The 12,811-nt window shown below is 39.2% G+C and overlaps 1 protein-coding gene across 2 annotated transcripts in view; it reads right to left on the reverse strand.

Annotated features, from left to right (window-relative positions):
• The window catches only part of mctp2a (multiple C2 domains, transmembrane 2a), an 85,753-nt gene that overhangs the window by 57,466 nt on the left and 15,476 nt on the right, over window positions 1–12,811 (reverse strand). For both annotated transcript variants that reach the window (XM_055155756.1, XM_020934696.2), the window contains exons 6-9: window positions 12,583–12,659; window positions 12,383–12,497; window positions 12,263–12,286; window positions 532–705 (exon numbers count right to left, since the gene is read on the reverse strand). In XM_055155756.1, the coding sequence (XP_055011731.1) occupies window positions 532–705; window positions 12,263–12,286; window positions 12,383–12,497; window positions 12,583–12,659 (390 nt within the window). The remainder of the gene's footprint in view (window positions 1–531; window positions 706–12,262; window positions 12,287–12,382; window positions 12,498–12,582; window positions 12,660–12,811) is intronic.

Here is a 12,811-nt window from a genome sequence, read left to right on the forward strand (position 1 = left end):
TAGCCTGCCGCTAAAAACAGTCTTACCCACTGCACAAAACACCCGAAGCAAATCTATTATTACTCCAGACTGTGTTCACTTGAAAACTACCACTACATGACATCACAACATGGATCAGAGCATTTTGGGTTTTGGAGATGTATTTAATAATAAAGGGTTAGTCAAACGTGTGAATGAAGCAAATCACAGCTCCGGGTATGTTTTTGATGAGGTAACAACATTATAACAATATAGCAGCATTTTCTCCATCACTACTACTACTACTTCAGCTACAACAACTTTTACTATTACTCTGCTCCTATCACTGTATCAGCTACTTACTAGTATGTCAAAATGTTGGTAACCCTCTACGACTTAGATATAGTTCTCAGACGTTAGTGTAGCTCTGATGAAGCAGAGACTCACATTGCTCTTGTACCTCTGCTCTCCCAGTTTGAAGTGCACACAGACAACTCCTCCTCCTCCTCCTCCTCCTCCTCCTACTACTACTACTACCACTACTAATACAGCAGCTGTTGCTCATAGACTCACGTTGCTCTTGTACTTCTGCTCTCCCAGTCTGAAGCGTACGTAGACATCTCCCACTCCGCTCTGAGGCAGGTCCTGTCCCTCCACCAGCGTGACCCCCAGTACCCCCGTCCACATGCGATTACGAGACTGACTCTTGGTCCCCTCCACGGGCCGTTGTGCTTGTACCATGTGGTTCTGTGGAAACAAGACAAGATAAAACACAATATTATTAAAGAGGGGGTACTCAATTATATTAGCAGTACGATTCTCTTCAAGCCTGAGTTTCCATTTTTCCCACACAGCAATTCTCCATATAGACAAAAGCATGATGCAAAACAATATGCTACAGCTTGACAAACCTGATCCGATGTGCAGTAGTTTCATTAGCGCAGATTGTGACGTGATAGCACTCTGAAGGGGGAGTGACTTAGCTTGGGTGTGAATAATTACAATGCATAGAATGCGTTGAGAAAGCAAGGAATAACTTTGATGCTGAAAATGAACTAGTTCTATTTTTCATGCTTATAAGGTAGCCTCCTGTGGACCTATACGTCCAACACATTTTGGGTTGTTCAGGCACTTAAATAGTTTTTGAAAATCACTATTCAGTTGTGACTTTACTGAGTTCCATCAAAATGATTAAAACGTAAAATGAATGTTTTACATATCATATGTGGACATATAAATATAAAAATATTATAAACAATATAATTCTTTGTTTTTGCACTCATCGAAATCAGGTCCAAATCAGCCCAAATAACAAAGGGAAATCAATAAAACATGTCATGCAAGAGTTCGGGTCCTAGGAGGTTAAGGTACATTACGTTACTTTTCTGGAAAAGTCTGCTTGTCTCTGGGAGATGTTACTGCTTTGCCTGGAATGTTCTACAATGGAGCTCAACAGTGAGTTTTAAATTAGCCCAGTCATGTCACAAGTTGCATAGTGCTGCTTTAACATGAAACTTCACCACTTGGTTTGTGCATGATTACAATTCGTGGAGCCAAGCATGTGGTTGACTTGTTTTAGCTGTAATTGGCTGTATCTAATTTGTCAAGTCGATATAGTCTAGTGATGCAATAGAAGCATCCCTAAATTGGATCTTGTCTCTAAGTTCTGATGTGATTTTCTAAATTAAATATTGTGTGTGGAGCTGAATTACTATTTGAAGGTGCTGTATCTGATTATGACAGATTTTTTTTGTCTTAAAATGTGAAAAACAGAACTAGCTTATTTTAAAAAGTTTGTAGTGGTCCAAAATTATTCCTCTTACCTTATACATTTTGAGCATCCCATTTATTCACCATGAGTTTATAAGCATTTTTCACAACTCTCAGAGATCAGAGTGACAATCAGTATGCTAACTGTGTACTTCCTGAGTATCAGACAATATAATGCTTTATAATTAGATGCAGACAGTACACTGTCGACTTATTTTGACCTCAAGAACTGCCTCAAGAAATATATACTGTACTGCGCTGGGGCAAGAGAAATTTTGCACACATGAGTAACAAATTGGGTACATGCCATTTAACTCAGATGCCCTTCCCTCGGTTTTCATACCCAATATCATGTTCAGGGTGAGGAAAAATATTGCTGGGTTTTAGATGACATCACAACATTCTATAGGCCAATATTAATTAATACAGATGGGGGGCAGCTAAAATAAATATTGTTAAAATACAAAATTATGTTGCTATACGGTAAGTTCTTGCGTGTAATCAGTAATTGAAAATACCAAGTTCAACAATTGTGAATTTACCTTTTGGATATTTCATGGTAAAGTACATCATCAAATTCTAGAATCTGAAAACCACCAATAGTATTTTTCTGATTGTCCATCTCGCCTCCATTCTAAGCAACCAAACCCCACCCAAGCATCGCGGGCACCACCCACCCCACCCACTCGATCACCGACCCCCCTCTCTGACTGTCCCCCTCCCCCTCCTGCCCTGTACCCAACATGGAGAGGCAGGACACTTGGCACGGTCCGCCCAGAGACAGCAGGCTCCAGTGAGTAATGACGCTAACCACTCAGCAAATGATCCATACATGTGTTCCTATGGTTTACTGCGCTGGCAACCCCACCCTGATTGGATTTGGGCAGTAAAGTAGTAAATTAGAGGCTAAAGTGGAGATAAGAATGGCTGTGTTTACATTCTCATCCATCAGGAGGGCCAACGCACGGATGCTACTTCACTGAGATATGATTAACTTGTGTGGCTTTAATGGCTTTCTGTCAGAACTACAATAAAAAGTTTAAAGCTGGGACATTACCCTAAGGTGCTAACAGAGCATGTGCTAATATGGTGTACTTAAACTCAATACAGTACAGTGGGAGAAAGGAATAGCAATGAGAGTGAGTTATTAAATGGCGTCGCATAGGTTTTCTTCCTACGGCTACTACTACTACTACAACTACGGCTATTACTAATACTATTAAAATTACATGGTAAATTACTTGTAGTTACAGATTTCTCACCACTACTACTTCTACTACTCATGATAAACACCTTTTAATATTCTAATATCCTCATCTGTAGCCACTTCCATTACTACTATTAACAGTAATACTACTGGTAAACAACATGTAATATCCTAATGTTACTTCTACTATTACTATCATACATACTAGGTTGGGGTAAACTACTTGTCAGATGTGGGGACTTGGACTCGAGTCAGACTTGAGTCACTATTTTTAGGACTTGAGACTTGACTTCATAAAATGGACTAAGACTTGGGGCAAAACTTGGACTTGAGGCCTGTGACGATGAAGACTTGATGCATCTCCTAAAAAATATATGTTTTTAGAAAATACTTTTCTCTTTAGTTAATAAATGCGGTGATTAATTTTACAGGAATAAACTGGAACATGTCCCTCCCACTTCTATTGTTACTATCACAACAGTAACTGAAGAACTGTGATATGGTATCCTCAAATGTACTACAGTAATATACAGTACAATACAGTAAAACAGAGGGAAAGACAAAGAACATGGTCCTTTCTTTTCAGCACAGACTACACGACAAAATAACTGTGAGGCATTTTTAAAACTGAATACTTTCTGCTCTGACCATAATGATTCACACTAAGATCTTGTCAAGACATTTAAAAAGGAAAAATTAGCATTTCTGCAACTCTCATATAAATACTCATATATAAATATACCATGACTTTTGAGGTACAATTTAGTTTAAAAGTCTTTTAATCTAAGCAATATTTGGTACGTTGGCTTAAAGACTTGAAATGACTTGAAGCTCAAAGCAGACGACTTGGACTTGACTTAGACTCATGGGCCAGTAACTCGAGACTCGAGACTCTGACTTGGGACTTGACTTGGACTTGAGGTCAAAGACTTGAGACTTACTTGAAACTTGCAAAACAATGACTTGGTCCCATCTCTGCTACTTGTACTATATTACTAGTACTGTTACTAATACTTCTACTACTAATATTACTGAAACTACTACTTGGTCAACTGCTTATGTAGCTACAGGTATCTGAACTACTACAACTACTATCACTGCTATTCTGTTGTGGTAAATGCCTGACATCTTACTACTACTTCCTCCTCTACCACTATACTACCACTAAACTTACATAACTACAGCTATCCTCAGGCACGCAGACCGACAGCCATTCTGTGCCAAAAGCCTGGCCAAAAAAACGTCAATCACCCATCACACTTTGCATTTTGACTTTAGACAGCACACTTTAACTCTATTTCTTCCTCTCTGGTCACTATATTGTGGCTGGTTGCAACACAGGAAAGGGCATCTGGCTTAAAAAATCTGTCAAATCACCGCACAATGATCTGACAAAAATTGTACTTGCATTTTAGAGAGAGAGAGTGAGGGACAACAGCCTTGAAATGTTCCCATGTCCTGCAAGGCTCCGTGCTGACAGGCCACTGCTCCACAAACATACACCCCACTGTAGTGAAGCCTCGCTCGGGTAAGTCACCTACCACCTCCCCTTTGATGGGCCCTCTCCTCCAGGCCCCTCTGGCTCCTCTGCCCTGCCCCAGTGCCCGCTCTTCAAACGGCCTACATCTCCCCCTCCCCGTCCTCCCCCATCCTCCCTCCTCCTCCTCCGCCAGGTCACAGCCCGCGCGCCACCCAATCCGAGGGGATCAAAGGCGGGCACCGGGACCTGATTTAACATGCAGAGGAGTGGGGAGGGCCGTCTAAATATCAGCCCCTTCAAAAGAGATGCAAAGGGAGTGGAGGTACTGCACAACCAAGGCAGCAGAGGTGGGAGGATTACTGTTACTACAAAATAGTAATACTACTAACTCAAGTAGAAGCAGTAGAAGTGCAAAGCAGTTTGAGAAAGTAAGGGTAAAAATGTATTTGGGGAAACTCCTAGTAAGAGTATTTGAGTCACAGGGCGTATCATCTTACTTATATTTTAAAGTTAAAGGTGCACAGTGTGTTCTAGGGGAGGTTCTCCATGCCAGGCTGGCACCACCCTAGTGCCTCCGCTCAATTTCATTTCTCTCCAGCGACTAGGTCAGGAATCGGAATACACTAGACATTTCACAAAACCACTGGAAGTGCAAGTTTGGGCACCAGCCAATCAGCAAAGAGCCATACATTCTGAGTTGGCAACGATTCCCAAGATCGAGGATTTAAAGATGGAACAAAGAGAATGTTCAGTGAATTTTATCAAGTTGAAAGATGTTATTGCCCTTCTTCCGACAGGATTTGGGAAAAGCTTAATATAGCAGTTAGTCCTGTTAGCTGCACATTATATAAGTCATGACCAAATAGCAGTGATTGGTTAAATGAAAAAAAGTACCAGCCTTCCGTCGAGCGAACGAATTCTAAAGCTGCGAGGTCAGATGGTTTCCACGAAGTGAAACCGTCTGATGAATCGGGTTAGGGTTCTTCAGCTGTGTGTGCATACTCCACATTTTTCTTTCTAACATATCTATCTTATTTCCCTTGCATTTAATCAACTAGGCATCCAACAACAATCAGTTAACAAAAAGACCTGTAAATTGTGCATTCCCATTTCTGAGCAGGGTTGGCCTGGTGGTGTTATTTGTTTGTCTGTTTGGAGTTATACATTTAAAGCCTGGTGATCACTGCATGATTCCTTTCTGTCTTAAAAAACTGTTGATGTCACACTACACCGATGAAAAAAACAAAAAACTTCTGGGGGTAGTAATATATAAAATCAACTGGGGTAATTTTTACATTGAAATAATTTGATGAGGACTACAACGTATTTAATAGCAATGGACAAAATGTATTTATTTTACTCATGTAGTTGAAGTATTGTGTTTAATGAGTAAATTCTACTATGCAGTCACCATTACATTTTAAAGGTTTTACAGTCGCTACTCACAGACGCGGAAATACTAAGTACTACCAAAGTCCTTTTAGATAAAGTCCCCCAGCTACATATTTGCTCAGTTGGTAAGAGCATTTGTCCACTGATCTGAAGGTTGGTGGTTCAAATCCCGCTCTTGACATTAAAAAAAAGGTTGGTGTTGTGATTTCAGCTCCAACAGATGAATGCTGTTGTTGTGTCCTTGGGCAAGACACTTAACCCACCTTGCCCCCAGGCTGCGTACACTGGTGTATGAGTGTGTGTGAGTGAATGGGTGAGTGGTTCCTTATTGTAAAGCTCTTTGAGTGTCTTGAAGGTGGAAAAGCGCTATATAAAAATTTACCAATTATACATCAGTAAATACATATATATTTACTTAATTATTTTCATCACAGCAAATGTCAAATGTGACAATGTTTTAAATATTCAACTTAATTTATTTACATGAATATGACATCTGATCATTCTAACTCATTAAATTCATGACTGTTAATCGTGGTGGTAAGTGCATTTTACTCAATAGTGACAAGTAAATTGTACCTGATATTACAGCAGTAAAATGTACTTAAAAAGTGCAAGTGCAAATTCTTAGGAGGATTTTTTTCTAGTAAATCATACAAGTTCTTTTTTTCAGTGTACACAACTTGGGGAGTTTAAATGGTACAACAGTGCACACAAACACAATCATTCGTGGAAAAGATAGAAGTTTGTCTGAGAGAACTGAGGCTAGCACTATATCCTAGTTATGTTTTAGCGTAAAAATTGAAAAACTAAAGAGAATCTGGGAGACACGGTCCTGTTCACAGTGGCGCTCTTCTTAGGAGTCGCTTGTGTTTACTGTTGGCCACAAAGATTGATCGTAGACGCAGCAAGAGCCACATTATCAGACAGACCTGAGCTCAGTCGCAGCTCATTTTTGGCCCTACTTTGGTTCTAAATGTAATCTTTGTTCCCGCCTCACCAGATTCTCCCCACAGTCTTAAATCTTTCATCATGGACAGCCAAAATAGTGCAGTGGACACCCGGCTTCATGTCATACCGTGGAACATTCCAGGTAAAACAATAACATCTCCATGGACGAATAACCCCTCACCAAGTTACATAAGGCACCTTTAAAAACTCACTCATGTAGGCTTACTCGAATAACTGTAAATACCCACCTCCAGGCCTCCCTAGTGTTTTTCTTGGCCACATTTCTAACCAAGCGGCCAACAATAATAGAATTCCACTTAACTTTAAAAGACCCCAAAGAGACTATATTTGTCTCCTAAAATGTCCGTGTGACCGCTTCCATATGGCAGAACAGCATGGGGACCTGCGCACTGAGTTTAGTCTTGGGTCCATTTGGCTGGCACCGCGGCCCTGTCCGCCCGCACCTGTCCATCGGCACCTGTCAGTTTACATGCTAACATCTGGGTTATTGCCTTGTTGTGCCTGGGAATGATCAGGCAGGACTTGGGCATCTCTTCTCTGGCACCAGCCCAGAGAGCCACCCCCCTCCCCTCAGCTCACTGCCCTTTGCTTTGGAACACTGTCAGAGTTTAGTCAGGCATTTGTCTCTGTGGTGGTAACATAAACGCAAAGATTTTGATTTAAATAAACATGACCCAACTGTGTCCCCAGAGGTAAACATATGAAAATCAAATATAGCTTTTACTGATAACAATTGTAACGCTGAGTTATTCTTAATTACAAAAACATTGGATATGCTGTCCAAGTTATTTATGTATATATTTTGGTTCTCTTGGACGATTATCCAATCAAAATACTACAGAAGCCGGGAGGGTTCATAACAAACGCAAACGCCGCAACAAATACAAACGCTACAACACAAATGCAAACACCACAACACAACAGAAAGCCACAGCAAACCAAAAAAGCCACAACGGACGTGATCGCAGGACTCTATTTTAATGCAAACGCCGCAACAAATACAAACGTCACAACACAAATGCAAACGCAACAACACAACAAAAAGCCACAACAAACCAAAAAGCCACAACGGAAGTGACCACGGGACGGACCAAGCGATGGTCAGACAATGACATCAATCCTGGCCACAAAACAATAACTACTTACTTTTACTTATGTTTCCAACTTCGTTCACTTCTCCATTCCTTTACATTTCACATTCTTGTTCTTCTTCAACTTTTCCCATTCACTTCCCACTTGATCCTTTAACACTTCGCTTGGTCCGTAGGAAAAGAGAATCGCGGTCACTTTTTGGTTTGTTGTGGCTTTTTGTTGTGTTGTTGCGTTTGCATTTGTGTTGTGACGTTTGTATTTGTTGAGAAGTTTGCATTTGTTAAGAGCCCTCTCGACTTCCATAAAATGGGCCTGACATGGTCTCTCATTTTGATCTGAATCGTCATTATCTAAACCCAAGTACTATGTGACATCACTCAGGACTGTTCTGACTACAGCCTGGTGTTTCTGATTTCAAACACCAGGCTGCAGGGGTGGAGTTTGAAGTGAGGATACCTGTTAGACCAATCAAACTGTTCCTTTTCTTGTTTCCATGCAACATAATTGCTTTGTCTGGAATGTTCCACAGTAGCATTAAGTGTATCTATCTTTGTGGTGTTTTTTCAGGATAATGGCAGATAATTTTAGTCAGGCTAGCGCCACCTAGTGCCTCCACTCAATGTCATTTCTTTCCAGCGACTAGGTCAGGAATCGGAATACACTAAATGGTTTGCAAGAACTCCGGAAGTTGTAGACTGCGCAAAGGCCAATCAGCAAAGAGCTGTTAAGCCATGACGTCAAACTCAAGCACCTGTCTAGGTCCCTTTTGAGGTACAGCACAACAGTAAACAAAGCAATCGAGATGGATGTAGACGAAGCCAGACATTCTGTGTTGGCAACGATTCTCAAGATTGGGGATTTAAAGACGGAACAAAGAGAATATTTGGTGAATTTTATCAAGGAGAAAGACGTTATTGCCCTTCTTCGTACAGGATTTGGCACATTCCTTACCTCACAACCAAATAGCAATGTCTGGTTAAATTAAAAAAAGTACCTGCCTACCGTCGAGTGAACGAATCCTAAAGCTGCAAGGTCAGATGGTTTCCACAAAGTGAAACCCACTGATGAATCAGGCTAGATCATTTTATTTGTCAAGTGAAATTTAGTCAAATTATAATAAAACTTTCTTAATTCAAGTCATCTTAACTTGACTAGATTTGTTTTTTTTTGCAGTGTAAAGCTCAATTTTGCGGAATACAAGACCTTTAATTAATATCATTTAAATATGATTAACATGTCATTCTTGTGAGTGCAGAAAATTATGTTCTGGAACTAGAAAGAAGTGGAGAGGGGGAGGGCTGTTAAACTCGGAGAAAAGAAAAAAGTGTTAAAATCCAACAAATAAAATTCAGAAAATAGCTGCGTTGCATTGTCAACACAACAGAACATGGCTAACTCTGTGCCTAGTAGCTTTAACCATCTGCAGAGGATAACCTAGAATGTGCGTATTAAAAACTGCTCGCGTTTTTGGTGCTTTTGTCATCTCATTTGAAACACCACGAGCCGATGGAGCCATGACAGCTGCAGAGGGTCCATAGGTGTGAAAGCAAAGCCCACGCGCGCCCATCCCGAACAGCTAACCGCCGATTTCACTGTGAATCTCATTACACTGCCAATATATCCACAAGCAGTCAATGAAAGAGATGGAAGTTTTTTTTTACCCCAACAAAACGAGCGATGTGTAGTAGCAGTAGACCCCTTAAAGGTGCTGTACCTGATTTTTACTGCCTTAATAAAGCGAAAAACAGAACTGGTTCATTTTAAAGTTGGCGATGGTCCAAAGTTTTTCCTTCATGTGATGAGTGTATATATAGGCGCTTTTCGCAAGTTTCAGAGGCCAATGCGACGTCATCACGGTAAAGCTGACAACTAGCATGCTAATCATGCACTTCCTGATACTCAGCCAAGAATCCGCTTTATAATGAGATGCAGACAGTACACAGTGGCTTCTTATACAATATGTCTGTAATGGGACATGACCATTTTTGCTCAAATTTTAAAAAATAAATTAAATAAAATTGGGAAAAAATGTATACATTAAAAGGTATAGGGCCTTAAAATGTGTATCAAGTACATTCTTAATTGCAATACAGGCTGGGGGTCAAAAGTGAAGAGAAACATTATGTGATTTTAATGGTAAAATTGCGATTAAAAAAAGAATCAAGGGGAGTTTGGCAAATGAAAATAGATTTTTTTTTATGTATTTGAGCACACGTGTTCTTGTCCTTGCTGTGAAACTCATCGAGGTGAATAATTACGATGCTCTGAATGTTTAAAGTAAATGAGGAATAACTTTGGACCACTGCAAACTGTTTAAAATTAGCTAGTAATGGTTTTTCATTTTCCATTACAGCACCTTTAATAAGAAATTATGATTGACATTTTGCATTTCATTATGGAATTTATCAAAGCCCTGAGGATATAGCATTTTAAAGCATCTACAGTCGTAAAAGCAGTGTTCCCATGACAACCGTTTTGTTTATTATTTTGCGGTTGATCAGAATGTAATATCTGGTGCAGCATTGTAAATGATACAGTAGAGTGAGATGAGATTTGGTCTGGGTTGTGTGTGCTGACAAAAGGAGGAGGGGCCCTACAAAAGAACAGCACAGCGCTGTCTTTGTCGTGTTATTAGACAGTCACATACTGCCCCCTAGTGCCAAGAGTGAAAACTTCCATGTGACTTGAAGCTATTTCAATACAGACTGTGTTTCTTTGAGTAGTCTGAAAAGTTTAGGTGGATTTTTTATAGGACTTAAGCAAAACTGTGAAACTGTGGAGAAAGTAACTAAGTAAAAACTTTCCTGATCAAGGCAAGTTTGGAAAAATATTGCACAGTATTGCTTTACACTGATCTATCATGAGAGACAAGAAGGTGTTGCCTCCAGGTCAAGGTATAGGTCAGGTCCCACCACTTTTATTTTATTTTACAATACTAGCACCTATAATAGAATAAATGCAAGATCGATATGCTTGACACCATACTGTGGAACATTTCAGGCAAATCAGTAATCAAATCAATAATCAATCTCCATGGAAACAAGTATGGCAGAACCCTCATCAGTAAAGTTACATAGTGCACCTTCAGAAATACACACAATAACTATAAAAAATAAATTACATACCAATATTATTATTATTCCACTGGCTACAAACTTTGCTTTTAAATGTTAGTAAATATGAAGTAAAGTACAAATACATACAATAAATAATATGAAATATCATGATGCCGTGTCATCAAAGTTCTCACAATATATCGAATTACAAGTCTCTTTGCTTAAATTAAGAGTTATGGTGCAGCAATGCTAAAAAAAAAAGGAAACTACATAGACCATGATCCTTTGCTCCATTTCAGTGCAGACTACAAGAAGAAATAACAGTTCTAAGCACTTTTAAGTCTAAGTTCTTTGGATTAAGTCTTGTCAAGACATTTTAAAAGGAAAAAGTAGAATATTCACAGTTTTAGCTGTTTAGCCTTCACAAAATATCGCAATAAATATCGTACCGTGAGAGGTATATCATGAAAACATCGTACTGAGAGATTTGGATATTATTACATTCCTAATCGTGAGCCTCTCCACCATATTGTGAACTTTCCCACAATATCACAATAAATATCGTACCATAAGGTTCGTACCATGAGGTTCATACCGTGGCGATATCGTATCGTGAGACTTGGATATGGATACACCCCTAATTCTTACTAACTACTGCTAACATAAGTTCAGTAAATTGATGTATTTTGTTTTCAAGTTGTTCTAACTCTTGAAATCCAAGTTTTTCTAATACATGAACTAATAACTCACAAAGGTTTGCAGTGTTTCGCCTCTTACATGAAAAAATATACAGATTTACTATAGTTATTATATTCTTTAAAGCCACAGTATGCAACTTTTTTTGCCAAAATGTAGACTCAAATATTTGTTTTGTTTGTTTGACAGGCTTGCATCTCCACAAACCTGACCAGAGGAGGGCTCTTCCAACTTGTCTCCACATAACTGGTTGTACCTTTGGCTATAATCTATGACAATATGGTATAAAACATATCTATCTCCATAGAGAATGTTCCAAAGTATGGTTTTAATTTTCTATTTGCATGGAATGACGCAGGTGACATGCCACTTCCAGAAAGTGACACACTGTAGCTTTAACATAATGTAAGATTTTGTTTAATTATTCATTTCAGTGTGTTATTTTATCTTATTTTGTTGTTAGCACTATATCTGGCATACGTGGCAATTACAAAATTATTATCATTGTGTCAATAAGTTTTCACTCTAACTTTGGACACAATTGAAAACCCAATATTAAAATTTAAAAAGCGAAAGTTGCCAGACAGATGCACAAAAAGCGCCAGTTTAAGACAACTATTATTAACAGAAAATGATTACCTTGTTCTTCTTTTGTGGCCAGCGCTGTTAAAAAGCAAAAACGACAAAAATAAATAAATACCAAATCCAGTGTGAAAGTATAAAATGAAAATTACACCTATTTCTTAAAGGGCCACTTACCGGACTCCTTTTGATGGTGGCGTCTCGAAACATTAAACACACATCTACAATGATCACGCCCATATCGTCTTCTTTACTTTTGGGATCATCCAAAGGGAGCTCCATCTCATAGTTTCTGACAAGAGACAAACCCAAATATGCAAATGAAACATGCTGGATTTGTAATAATAGGAAATAACAGTAGATCGAGCGCCACCAACCTGTATAATTCCAGGTTTTTCAAGTCAATAGAGCTGGAGCCCATGAAGTCATCAGAAGTGCGGTTTTTGTCATACACCTGGACAAAGAATTCAGAAGTGAAATGATTGAAGTGTGGAGCTGATGGCGCTTGGTAGGAACACATTTTGAGTTGATTTGGCAAAATACTGACAAGTCTGTGCTGTCAGAGAAGCTCAGAAACTCAAGTAGGGCTACATAGAACACATTATT

The sequence above is a fragment of the Boleophthalmus pectinirostris genome, unplaced genomic scaffold (genome assembly GCF_026225935.1).
Source record: "Boleophthalmus pectinirostris isolate CB_2022bp ecotype Guang Dong unplaced genomic scaffold, ASM2622593v1 HiC_scaffold_2, whole genome shotgun sequence".
Lineage (NCBI taxonomy): Eukaryota > Metazoa > Chordata > Actinopteri > Gobiiformes > Gobiidae > Boleophthalmus > Boleophthalmus pectinirostris.